Below are 12631 nucleotides of genomic sequence, written 5' to 3' on the forward strand. Positions count from 1 at the left end.
TCTCAGCTCACTGCAATCTCCACCTCCTGGATTCACGCCATTCTCCTGCCTCAGCCTCTTGAGTAGCTGGGACTGCAGGCACCCGCCACCACGCCCAGCTAATATTTTTGTATTTTTAGTAGAGATGGGGTTTCACCGTGTTAGCCAGGATGGCTTCGATCTCCTGACCTCGTGATCCACCCAGCTCGGCCTCCCAAAGTGCTGGGATTACAGATGTGGGCCACCGTGCCTGGCCAATTGTTTAATTTTTTAAAGTATCAATTGATTTTTTTTTAATCAGGGCAGAAACCTGGAATGGTTCATATATAATATTTTAAAGGGGCTCAATTTGATTCTACTTTGGGGACTCATTTTAATATATAACAGAGAATCAGCAATGTCTTACCTCAAGTCAAAGTAGTTTTTTAAAAACATTTTGGCAATTTTTTTAAGTTTTTTTGTCAATTGTGGTTATTAAGATGACAATCTAAAGGCTGTAGGAAGGTGTGAGTCATAGTTTCTCCTGACATCTTTGTAATTATCATAGTTTTTTCTGAATTAGGGAATAAACAGGTGTTAATTATAGACTATATGTCTCCCATATTTATAAGAAAGTTGGGGCCGGGTGCAGTGGCTCACACCTGTAATCCTAGCACTTTGGGAGGCCGAGGCGGGTGGATCACGAGGTCATGGGATCGAGACCATCCTGGCTAACACGGCGAAACCCCGTCTCTACTAAAAATACAAAAAATTAGCTGGGCGTGGTGGCAGACGCCGGTAGTCCCAGCTACTTGGGAGGCTGAGGCAGGAGAATGGCGTGAACCTGGGCGTGAGCTGGCAGTGAGCCGAGATTGCGCCACTGCCCTCTAACCTGGACCTGGAGGACAGATTGAGACTCCGTCTCAAAAAAAGAAAGAAAGAAGGAAAGAAGGGAAGAAAGATAGAAAGAAAGCTGGCTGAGCACGATGGCTCACCCCTGTAATTCCCAGCACTTTGGGAAGCCAAGGAGAGTGGATCACCGGAGGTCAGGAGTTCAAGACCAGCCTGGCCAATGTGGTGAAACCCCGTCTCTACTAAAAATACAAAAAATTAGCCAGGCGTCATGGCGCACGCCTGTAGTCCCAGCTACTCCAGAGGCTGAGGCAGGAGAATTGCTTGAACCCAGGAGGCAAAGGTTGCAGCAGGCTAAGATTATGCCACTGCACTCCAGCCTGAGCAATAAAAGCAAAACTCCGTCAGAAAAAAAAAAAAAAAAGGAAGTTAATAAATGTGTTTCCCACTGTCAATTGTACATGGAGCTGTTACGGGACTATGATGACAGGTTGGCTAAACCATATACATTTAACGAGGACTTATGAATATTTATGAAGGTGTTTTGAAAAACACGTAGATAACAATACGCTTACATTAGGGTGGAGACCTAATATTTAAATATATTACAATTAGGTCCTATATGTAAAATGTTATTTTAGGATCCAAAGTCATGCAAATGTATGATTTTTATGAACCAACCAGAACTAGTCTATGGTCCGTGGTCTTTTTATTAGGAGAAAGTTACTGAAATCAGTCTATTGTCTAATTAAAGCCATAGTTATGGCTGTTGTAACAGGGGCTGGGGGTCAGTTAGTCAGTATCTGGTAAAGCTTTAGTTAAATTGCTTTAATATTGTTTATTTTGAGGCCCGTGTTTGGCTGTTAGAGAAAAAGAAAAACCTGTGGCAGGTGGAACATCGTTTACTTCGTAAGTGTAGGATTGTGTGACTTAACTCTTGCCTGGGATGGCCTTAGGTCTTGTTTATAATTTGGAATTTCATTGTTAGAAAGAGTCTGTTTTGTCAGTCTTATGATTTGTATTTAATATTAATATTGGTAAGTTGTGTCTAAACCATAAAAGGAAGGGGGCATAGCAAGGTGTGTCTGACTTCCCATCCCATCATGGCTGGGAAACTAGGTTTTAAAGGTTTTTATTCCCCTGGAGTTCCAAAGACAAGGCTTTGGTTAACTTGAGTTGGTATCAGATACCGGTGTCAACATTTAAGATTTGGCAGCAATTGGTGACTTTTTTCTTTTTTCTTTTTTTTTTTTTTTGAGATGAAGTCTCACTCTGCCCCCCAAGTTGGAGTGCAGTGGCAAGATCTCAGCTCACTGTAACCTCTGCCTCCTGGGTTCAAGCAATTCTCCTGCATAAGCCTCCTGAGTAGCTGGAATTACAGGCGCATGCCACCATGCCCAGCTAATTTTTGTATTTTTAGTAGAGACAGGATTTTACCATGTTGGCCATGGCTGGTCTCAAACTCCTGACTTTAAGTCCTGCTTCGGTCTCCCAAAATGCTGGGATTACATGTGTGAGCCATCATGCCCAGCCAGTTAGTGACTTTTTTGATGAAATATAAACTCAGAAGTCAAAACCCTATAACTTAACAACACAAGGATTAGTTAATAGCACCTGATAAGGACGCATCTAAGTGGCTGGAGGTGATGATACCAGAGTCTATGATCTGACTGGAAGTTGTAAAAAGATTTTACAAGCTTGCAGTGACTAATTTTTATAGCTTTGAAAAGTCCCCAGTAATACGTCTAGGTCAGAGACTTAGTTTAGAATTTTGATTTTGAGGACATTTATTAAAGATGTTAAAAGGCTCAAACCATTTGGTTGAAACAGAATTACAGGTTATTATAAAATGACAGTCATTTATTTAACAAAGAGTGATAATTAAAAGACCACAAAGGCATACAGAAGGTTAAACAAATGTGAAAATCTTAATTATGTTAAATCTCAGGTTTTTAAGTAGTCAAAAACTAAATAAAGATAATATAAAAATTATCTTGATAAAACACAAAATTTTGCTTTTCAAGCCAGTTATCAAAGAGGCAAAGAAAAACCTTTTGAAGTGTGACTGTTCTATTTTATGGGAAGTTGATTTAGATAACTGGGAATTCAAACCTGATGATAAAGAGTACTTGAGTTTAATCAGACTCAGGAAGAATGTGTTTAAAGTTGTGAATATAGGAGGGAGATACATTACTCTTAGAAATTGCCTAAGAAGTTATTAGATTATATTGAAAAATGTAGACATATTAAGAAAAGCCAAGAGTACAGAATCATGTTCTACTGGAGGAAAATATTGGTGTTTTAGACCTTTAAGATAAAACATTTTAGCATCAGGCCACAAGTTAGAACGAGAGGGAAGACTTACAGGAGCCGATGTTTAAACATATTTAAACATGTACGTACACACAAAGATTTACCAGCTTTTACCTTGGAACTCTTGCCATGAGACAGCATCACAAAAATCACTGGCCTACAAAAGATAGCTAGATCCAAATTATTTTTGATAAAATTGGGATCTGTCAATAGGCAATTCAGTGAAGACTGTGAACAAAAATTTTGGCTAAAGTAGTTTTTATGGCAATTTGATTTTTTTTGAAAAAAGTTTTTACCCTTCTATTTTTGTTTAAAATGAGTGTTTATTATCTACCTTTTGTTTTAAATGAGTGCTTATTGTCTACAGAACTGGTTGAACTGTGTAAGAAAAACGAAATCTCCAAACAACCTTGAATTGGTGGTATTATAAAAAGGGAGTTTTATCTCAACACCAGGAGTTTAATAGCAGTAGATTCAAAGCAGGAAGGAAAAACAATAAAGAAAGAAATAGAGAGTTTTAGAAGACTCTGTTTAACTCTATAGTTGTAGGTTAACCATTTGAGCTCTGAAGTTTTCTTGCTGTAATTTGTCCAGCAGTTCAAAATGTGTATAAAAATGGGCCATAATATGTAACCAGCTGGAGTCTCAGACAACCTGGCTTGCCTTTGAACTTTCTCATGTTTTTAAACACGTAAGCAAGAGTGCATGAAGATAACTGGCAGACAAATGAAAACAAACCAGTTCTCACATTGGGTAACAGTCCAGCAACTATTTCCCTATCCAACAGGGTATGCCAATGAAAGACAAAAACAAAGTGGCTTCTTCAGAGGAAAAGCCCACATGGAGGGGAAGGGAGTTCCTGGTTACACAAACTGGAGCAACTTACCCAGTCCTGGAGTCCACTGACTCCCCCAGACACTGCTTCTCCTTGCACCTGTGAAGCATTGTAGGTAGCTGATGTTACAACCAGGAGAGAAGGGAGGATCCCCAAGACAAAAGTATTCTCAACAGTTGCTGGGACATCCCTGGAATCCTAGTCATGAGATCAGCTAGCCACAAGCAGATGGCACTCAATGAGTGGTTGTTGCTCTGCCTGGTAATGTAGCTCTGCCAGGTAGCAGCCCTGCTGTGCTGCTAGAGCCAATTGCTCCATCCATTGGAAACCAGGAACGATAGACCATCTGAGGCACACAGTCCCATGTTGGGCTCCATAGTTTTAACCAAATCCAGATTCAGCTGCCCGCCACTCGAAAGAGAAACATGAGAGACAAGAGCTGGTGGAAGGAAAAGCAGATTTTTTAAGAGAGCAAACAAACCAAGAAGATGCCATACTAGCATCCTAAAGTACCATCTCAAGTCACCACAGATTTTAGGCTCTTTTTATGTTCAGGGCAGGGGGAAGAAGAGAGGGTGGCAATAGAGAGGTGACTGACAATCTGAGAGCCAGCAAGGGTCTGAGGAGGTTAAGAACGTTTTTGTCTTTGACCAGGTCACAATGTTTTACAAATGTTTCAAAAAACATAGTTGTTAACATAACTTTTTTTAATCCCAGAGTTAGTTTTTTATATATTATTGTTTTTTATATATTATCTCAGTACTCCAAAATTATCTTAGCCTACATATAAAATGAGTTAAAGGCCCCTTCAACAATAGTTAGTTATATTAATTCTTTTGCTATTTCACTATTACATGACCTCCTGCCTTCCTCTTATAAGAACACTTCTGATCACATTGGGCTCACCCAGATAATCCAGGATAGTCTCCCTATCTCAAGATTTTTTCACTCAACCACATGTGCAAAGTCCCTTTTGCCATGAAAGGTGACATATTCACAGTTTCCAGGCATCAGGACATAGACATCTTTGGGAGACATTATCGTGCCTGTTGCTTCATTCTTCCCAGCGCTGTGTGATTGCAGAGAAATTAGTGAAAGGGCTCCTTCCTGTTCAGAGGCCTCTGCAGGTGAAGTGTGTCCCTCTGAACACACATGGATGTCTTGATAGTCCCCAGCAACAGGATTCAGCTGCAGCTCCACATTCCCTCAACATAGCACTGGTGGCATCCGGCCTAGGTCACAGGAGCTACAGGGCTTTGCTGAAGAAGGGGTGCTAGAGGTCCTATTTCTGGTCACATGGGCTCTGCCTAGTTCCATTCATAAAATACCACAAGGAAATATGGTTTGGTACAAAAGTGATGAACGAGTAATAGGTGTATACTTTCCAATTCATAGGATAAGCTCTTTATATATTCTGGGCTACCTCCCTGGAACAGATAACATCTATTTGACTTTTCTTTGAGCTAAATGAATGACTTAATCTTTTATCTTCAAGAACATAGTGTCTAAACTGGAAATAGAGATTTTTCCAAACGATAACCATGCATTAAAAGACATACAGTCAAGGTTTAGTAGAGTTACATTTTAGAGTGTTTTAAAGAATGTTACATTTTAGAGTGTTTTAAAGAACGAGTTGAAGATTGATTACCTAGGAGCATGGGCATAAAGACAAAAAACAGGGTCATGAAAGGTCTAAGGTTGTTCAGGAGATTGAAGTCAGTTCAACGACGAGGAAACACAGGTCATGGGGGCAAGGGAGTGACGGGAGATGAAAAGGAATGCCCATCAAGGACCAGATTCTCTCTTCTTTGAGGCTTCCTTTGGAATAGTTCATAGATCACACTTCTGCACACTTGGAAAATCATGCCATCTTTTTAATATCTCAAAATTCTGCCCAAACTTAGAACAACTTCTAAAAGAACTCATTAGAACACGTCTTCTATTTAGGAGGAAGCAGTAGCACTACTGGGTACAGTGTTAACACCTGCCATGATTGACTCCATTGGCCTGCAGAAACTTTCCACCTTTGCAATTGCTCCTTTAAGTTAAGACCTACATCTCCATGGCCCTATTAAAGCTATCCTACTAGGTACTGGAAACCCATCAGTTTTGTTCTTAAATGAGATCATGAATGCCACAGAAAATATGTGTGCTGGAAGCACATTACATATTTCTGAAATTTTTTTTTTTTTTTTTTGAGACAGAGTCTCACTTTGTCACCCAGGCTGGAGTATAGTGGTGCAATCTTGGCTCACTGCAACCTCCGCCTCCCGTGTTCAAGCAATTCTCCTGTCTCAGCCTCCCAAGTAGCTGGGACTACAGGTGCGTATCACCAAGATTGGCTAATTTTTGTATATTTAGTAGAGACAGGATTTCACCATATTGGCCAGGCTGGTCTCGAACTCCTGACCTCGTGATCTGCCTGCCTCAGCCTCCAAAAGTGTTGGGATTACAGGTGTGAGCCACTGCACCTGGCCTGAAGCATCAATTGTACTTGCACCTTCTGGGTAGAAGGAAATTATTTTTATATGAAACATTAATAAGTATATACTAAGATTCACTATGGTGAACTAAAGTGAACTACTCTGGGAACAATGATGACATCCCAAGCTCGTTAGAGTTCCTCCCCCAGCAAAGTGAAGTTCCTCCATAGCTGCCATATTGCTCTTCCCCAGAGATTTGGGCAGGCTGTGAGATCTAGAGTTGTAAACATGCAGGGATATTTCTATGTAACCCAGACCGCCAGACTGAAACCTTCTGAAGATCACTGTCTTATAGAGACCCAATATGAGTTAATGAAGCCTGTTCTGTGCCTTCTCCAGCTCTGTAGTAGACTGGGTCTGGGTCAGATGCAATCTAGAGGGCCCACCCCCCGCCTGCTTCAGTACTGGTTTGCATCCAACCAGTCTAAGCACTGACTGCATGAGAGCCTTCCTTTCCTTGCTCAAACTTGACAGAAGTCTGTGAACTGAGTGGCGCCTCTGTCCCTGGGCTCCACGCTAGGGCCCCTGCTTGTGGTTCAGGCCTCAGGCGTCTCTGAGGAGCTAACACAAACCAGCTCTTGGCTAAAAAATCTCCCAGGTTTGTGGTCCTCCCTAGCGTCCATCCCCAGCAGAGGTGCACTTGTTTCTTTACCATCTTTCTTTACCCGGAAACAAAGCTATTTGCAATGCTCAGGCTCCCATGGTTTTTACTTCTCTCACTTAAATTAACATGAAACACAGCAATAAATTCCCACCAGATGTCTCTTCTGACTGTCTCAGACAATAATCTTTTTTTAAAAAAGGACTGACAGTTCTAAGTATTAGAAATGACACAGCACACCTTTGTTTTAAGCAGCTGTCAAGTCCTCCCAGTAAGATGTCCTTGGAGAAGATGAAAGAGCTTCAGCTGGAGGAAAAATTTCTACACCCAGAAACTAGAGAAGTGAATGGAATCCTCATGGCCAAAATGATTAGTGATAATTGGGACAAAATCTGGAATTTCCAAGCAAAACCTGATGATCTCCTCATTGCAACCTATGCAAAGGCAGGTGGGTGTGAGGAAATGGCAGGAAAGCCAGATTTAGCAGAGCACTGACACCTGGGGTGAGTTTCCCAATTGAAAAATGCAGGTTGTCACCAGTGCTGGCCCTGGAAAAAAATGAAAACCAGACTTGCTCATGATCTCCAATCCTCTACAGTCCAAGATCTTCCTTTTAGTTGGTCCCTGTAGAAGAGACTGCCAGAATCCCAAATTCCCAAAGGACTGAAAGAATTACAGAGCACAGAGGTTCTTACAGTAAACTTGCCAGCCAGCCAGTCCCTGCTCCCATCTGCTAAGTCCTCCTGGAATTAACCACAGTTCTTGCCCTTAAGAAGCTCCTCCCAGTGGAGACATGTGGAACTGAACACTTTCACCCCACTATAAAAAGCACTGATAAGAGTTGGGGCCAAAATGTATGTGAGCATGATGGGGAAGATGTGAGAAAGGGAAGGTGGCATTTACCAGAATCTTATGAAAGGAAGAGGAGTTTGTGGGAAAAGCAAGAGTCAGAAATGGCAAAGAGTGTCCTAGGCTTGTGCAGGGTGGAGGAATGGGAACATCACCACCAGCAAGACTGTGATGATGACTCATAATCCCCCGTGTTATATGAATATATAATTTCAGGCAGTGTGACCAAGTGAGGTAAAGGACTTTAATGAGTTTGGGAAAGTCAGTGGCCACTTGACTCAACATGAAGAACACTAGATACTATAACCGAAAGATTTCAGAAAAGGGTCCCTTCACCACAGTTCATGGAAATGTGTTTCTGTCCTCTTTGGCTCCAAACTCCCCTCCTTAACCTCACTGCCTTCTTATTAACTCAGCATTGGCTGGCCAGGGCGTTCTTAATAAACTTAGGTAGGGGCTTGCTATTAGTAAGTTTCAGTTTCTCTAGAATCTCCTATAAGTTTGATTTGCATTGGACACTTCTCTTTGTCCAGATGTGAAGGTAAACCTGTATTACCTAAGGGCAGAAATTTTGTTTCAGTTTGCATGGGAAATTATGCAGTTGGCCCCAAGGCCCTCCATCCCAAGGCCTCAATGCTTCCCCAGTCTTACTCCGCCATCTCTCCCAGCACCTCTCAACTTCCTGCGAGCCCTCCTTCCTTCCTAGTGTGGAATATGCACGCCTTTGTCTTAGCTCCTGAGGCTCCTTGCCTAGGATGCTGTGCCTCCTTTGTTAACATGGACATTCTATTCCCACTTCAGCCCTTCATTTCAGAGCTACCATCCCCTTCCTCTACGGAGCCCTACCAACCCCTTTCTCAGTGGGTCCGCCCTCCTGTGAACTCCTAGACCACTTTACACATCTTTACAGCCCTTCCTGGAACAGTTTCTCTTTCGTTTATCTGCATGTGTCTCATGCTTCAGTTAGCATCAGGTTTGGCTGCAAGCCACAGAGCCATCAAAAGTAGTAAGAAGAAAATGGATATTTGGTGGACAATTAGCTCTGTCTGCTTCAGTCCACCTTTTTGCCTACCCACATGTCCATTTACAGGCCTCTTCTGTATCAGTTAAGATTCTATTTGACTACAAGTGTTAGAAAACCCAAAATAACACAAAGAGAAAAGCAGTCAGGAGGCTGGTAGCCTGGGGCTGAAACAGCGGCTGCCTTGGTCATGAGCCACCCTGGTTCCTTCTAGCTTTCTGCTCCACTATCCTGAGGTGTGGCTTTTGAGTTTATGGTCCAGTATGACTGCTGGGGCTCCAATCACCACCGGCACATTCCAAATACCAGCAAGGAGGTAGGAAGGAATGAAGAAGGTCATGCCCTTTCCTTTCACGACAGGTCCCAGAATTTACTGGCATGGCCACATTTATCTGCAAGAAGTAGTAGAAAATATAACCTTTAAGCCCAACAGCTATATGCCAAGCTAAAAATTGAGAATCTATTAATTTGAAAGGGAAGGGAAGAATGCATAGTAGCTATGGCAAGAAGCACTCTCTGTCACATCTTATGTCCTCCCAAAATATTGTAAGCTTGTTAGAGCAGATATAATGGCTAATTCATCTTTGTATCTCCCTACTTTCATTTGCTTCAATATTCAACCATGAAGCTATATTCATTAGGTGCAAAGCCCCATGGTATGTACTAGGAACAAAGGAAAAAAAAAATGAGTTCTTACCTCCAAAGAGCTCTTAGTGGCAAGGAAGCAATATATAAGCAGACTATGATAATCAAAGAGTGCAGACGGGGTCTGGTGCTCAGAGGAGAGGCCCCACCCACTCTAGGTGGTATGCGGAAGCCCCATTCACCTTGGGGTTCATGTGGAAGAGAGGGCGGGTGAGCTGATCCTGCTCAACACTCAGCAATTGGGAGATTAACTAAATACATGAGTAACCATGAAAATAGAATTAAATTGTGCCACGAATAGGTGAAGATGAGAATAACCAATGCTTCTAGGCACAACCTGGACACAGGAGATTGTGGACATGATCCAAAATGATGGGGATGTGCAGAAGTGCCAGAGGGCCAACACCTTTGACCGCCATCCTTTCATCGAGTGGACACTGCCCCCACCCCTCAACTCAGGTAAGTCTGCCCGAGTGAGTCCTACGTGGTTGGGACCACTGTCCTGGGTCAGTTTTCACCCAAGAGGAAAATCATTTCTGCAGTTAGCCTTTTAGAAACTATGTCCATAAGGAACTGGGAAGGAGTTCGAAGGGGGTTCATGTCAAAATACCTGGGGATAAAAGTACTACCATAAATGATTACACTTTACACCAAATATACTAAGAATGCAAGATATAGAAGGCACCCTTGAAGATTCTGTAATCAAGTTGGGAATAAAGGACATATTTTTATAAAGCCAATGTAATAAATAGTAGTTTTCACAGTAGGAGACAAGCCTTTGGAGAGAAGGCATAGACATTAAAATCACACAGTCAAGCTTCAAATGCTGGTATGGATTTTTTATCTGGGTACCTTGAGCAAGTCATTAAGCATTTCAAAGCTTAATTTTTCTTCATTTGTAAAATAATAATACCTAATACGTATTGAAACCCTATTATTGATTGGAACAATTATTTCAGCAACACTTATTGAAAAATATTTTTTAATCTTTCCTCCCATTGAATTGTCTTGACCCTTTTGCCAAAATTAATTAACTGTTTATGTATGGGTATATTTCTGGATTTTCTATTCTGCTTCATAATAATTGTTGAAACACTGTTTCATAATAATTCCTGTAGTCTTTATAATAAGTTTTGAAGTTAAGTAGAAATAAGACCTCCCATTCTTTCTCTCTCTCTCTTTTTTTTTTTTTTTTTTTTTTTTGCTTTAGCTATTCTAGGATCTTTGCATTTTCATATAAATTCTATAATCAAGTTGTCAGTTGCTACTAAAACCAACAAAGAACCAACAACCCCCTCATGTTTTGGTTGGCATTGCATTAAATCTATACATCTGTTTGGAAAGAATTAATACCCTAACAAAATTGGCTTTTCTGGCCTATGAAAGTGCTTTATGTCTCCAATTATTTAGAACGTTTTAAATATCACTCAGTAATGATTTACAGCTTTCATTATATCTGTCACATCTTTAGTCAAATTTAATCATAAGTATTTTTGTTTTATTATTTTGTTAAAATATATTTTAATATTGTTATATTTTAATTTATATGTTGCTGATATGTTAAAATATATTGATTTTTTGTTTGCCCTTGTATCTTGCAACTTGACTTATTAGTTCCAGATTTTTTGTACTTTTCGATTGCATAGTGGATTTTCTACACAGACAATGATGCCTTCTTTGAATGAAGACAATTTTACTTCTTGCTTTCTAGTCTTGATTTCTACTATTTCTTTTTCTTGCCTTATTTCACTATCATCTGGAGTCTCCAGTGCAGTGTTGAATAGAAATAATTAGAGCAAAATTCTTGCCTTGGGCTCTAATCTTAGTGGAAAAGGATTCATTCTTTCATCATTAAGTATAATATTAGATGCAGATTTTTTTAGATACCATTTATCAGACTGAAGAAGTTTCTTTTTATTCCTTGTTTTCTCAGAGTTTTTAAGAATAAACCACGGTTGCATTTAGTCAAATATTTTTTGACTTGGGAATTCAATTAATGTATTTAAACTTATTCTTTGTTTAGGGTTATCAATTTTTGTCTGATCATCGTGTTAAATGTACTTGTTTTTAATATGTAGTGTTTTGTTACATTTAATTTCACTACATTTTTCAGAATTTTTGTAATTTTATACCAGAGGTGTTTAGTAGAAGTTTTTAATTTCCAGATGAAAGTGCTTCTTTGGTTTTTGTCTTTGTGTTTGATTTCTAGTTTTATTGCATTGGAATAAGAGGCTATTGTTTGTAAAATGTCAATGCTATGAAATCTACTGATGTTTTACTTGTGCCTTAATATATAATTATTTTGTGGATTTTCTATGTTTGCTTGAGAAGAAAGTATATTCTCTATTACCCAAAAGATTTAATATATTATGTTGTTTAAATTCTTTGTATTCTTCTCTTTTTTTCCAGTTAACTTATTTTGCACTGAAAGTTAAAATATCCTATTATTAATGTGTTCTGTTTGCATCTGCTGTGGTTTCTGTTTTGTGTAAGTGGTTACTTGATTATGTGGTACATAGATATCCATGATTACTATATTTTATTAGTATAATGGAATCTTTCACATTATGAAGTTTCTTCTTTGTGTCATACATATTTAGGGTTGAATTCTAATTTATCTTATAGCATCACAATCCTTGCTTTCTTTTTTTAATTTTTAACATTTGTAGGTTCATAGTAAATGTATATATTTACAGGATACATAGATGTCTTAATACAGGCATACAGTGCATAATAATTACATCATGGAGAATGGGCTATCCATCCCCGCAGGCATCTATGCTTCATGTTACAAACAATCCAACTATACTCTTTTAGTTATTTTAAAATTTACAATTAAATTATCATTGACTATAGTCACTCACTCTGTTGTGCTAACAAATAGTAGGTCTTATTAATTCTTTCTAACTAATTTTTGTACCCGTTAACCATCCCCACATCCCTCACACACACCCACACTACCATTCCCAGCTTCTGGTAACCATCTCCATGAGTTCAATTGTTTAGATTTTTTGTGAGAACATGCAATGTTTGTCTTTTTGTGCCTAGCTTATTTTGCTTAATACAATGATCTC

The 12631-nt window shown here is 39.7% G+C and overlaps 1 protein-coding gene and 1 long non-coding RNA gene across 2 annotated transcripts in view; one reads left to right on the plus strand and one right to left on the minus strand.

Annotated features, from left to right (window-relative positions):
* LOC144333696 (uncharacterized) overlaps positions 1-12631 on the minus strand; it is a 298635-nt gene that overhangs the window by 24144 nt on the left and 261860 nt on the right. The gene's annotated exons all lie outside the window — the stretch shown is intronic.
* Positions 1-12631, plus strand: part of LOC100426269 (sulfotransferase 1C1) — a 32656-nt gene that overhangs the window by 6487 nt on the left and 13538 nt on the right. Inside the window, exons 2-3 of the mRNA XM_028832136.2 lie at positions 7298-7490; positions 9888-10016. Coding sequence (XP_028687969.1) covers positions 7319-7490; positions 9888-10016 — 301 coding nt within the window. The 5' untranslated portion in view covers positions 7298-7318. The remainder of the gene's footprint in view (positions 1-7297; positions 7491-9887; positions 10017-12631) is intronic.

The sequence above is a fragment of the Macaca mulatta genome, chromosome 13 (genome assembly GCF_049350105.2).
Source record: "Macaca mulatta isolate MMU2019108-1 chromosome 13, T2T-MMU8v2.0, whole genome shotgun sequence".
In the NCBI taxonomy this organism is placed as follows: domain Eukaryota; kingdom Metazoa; phylum Chordata; class Mammalia; order Primates; family Cercopithecidae; genus Macaca; species Macaca mulatta.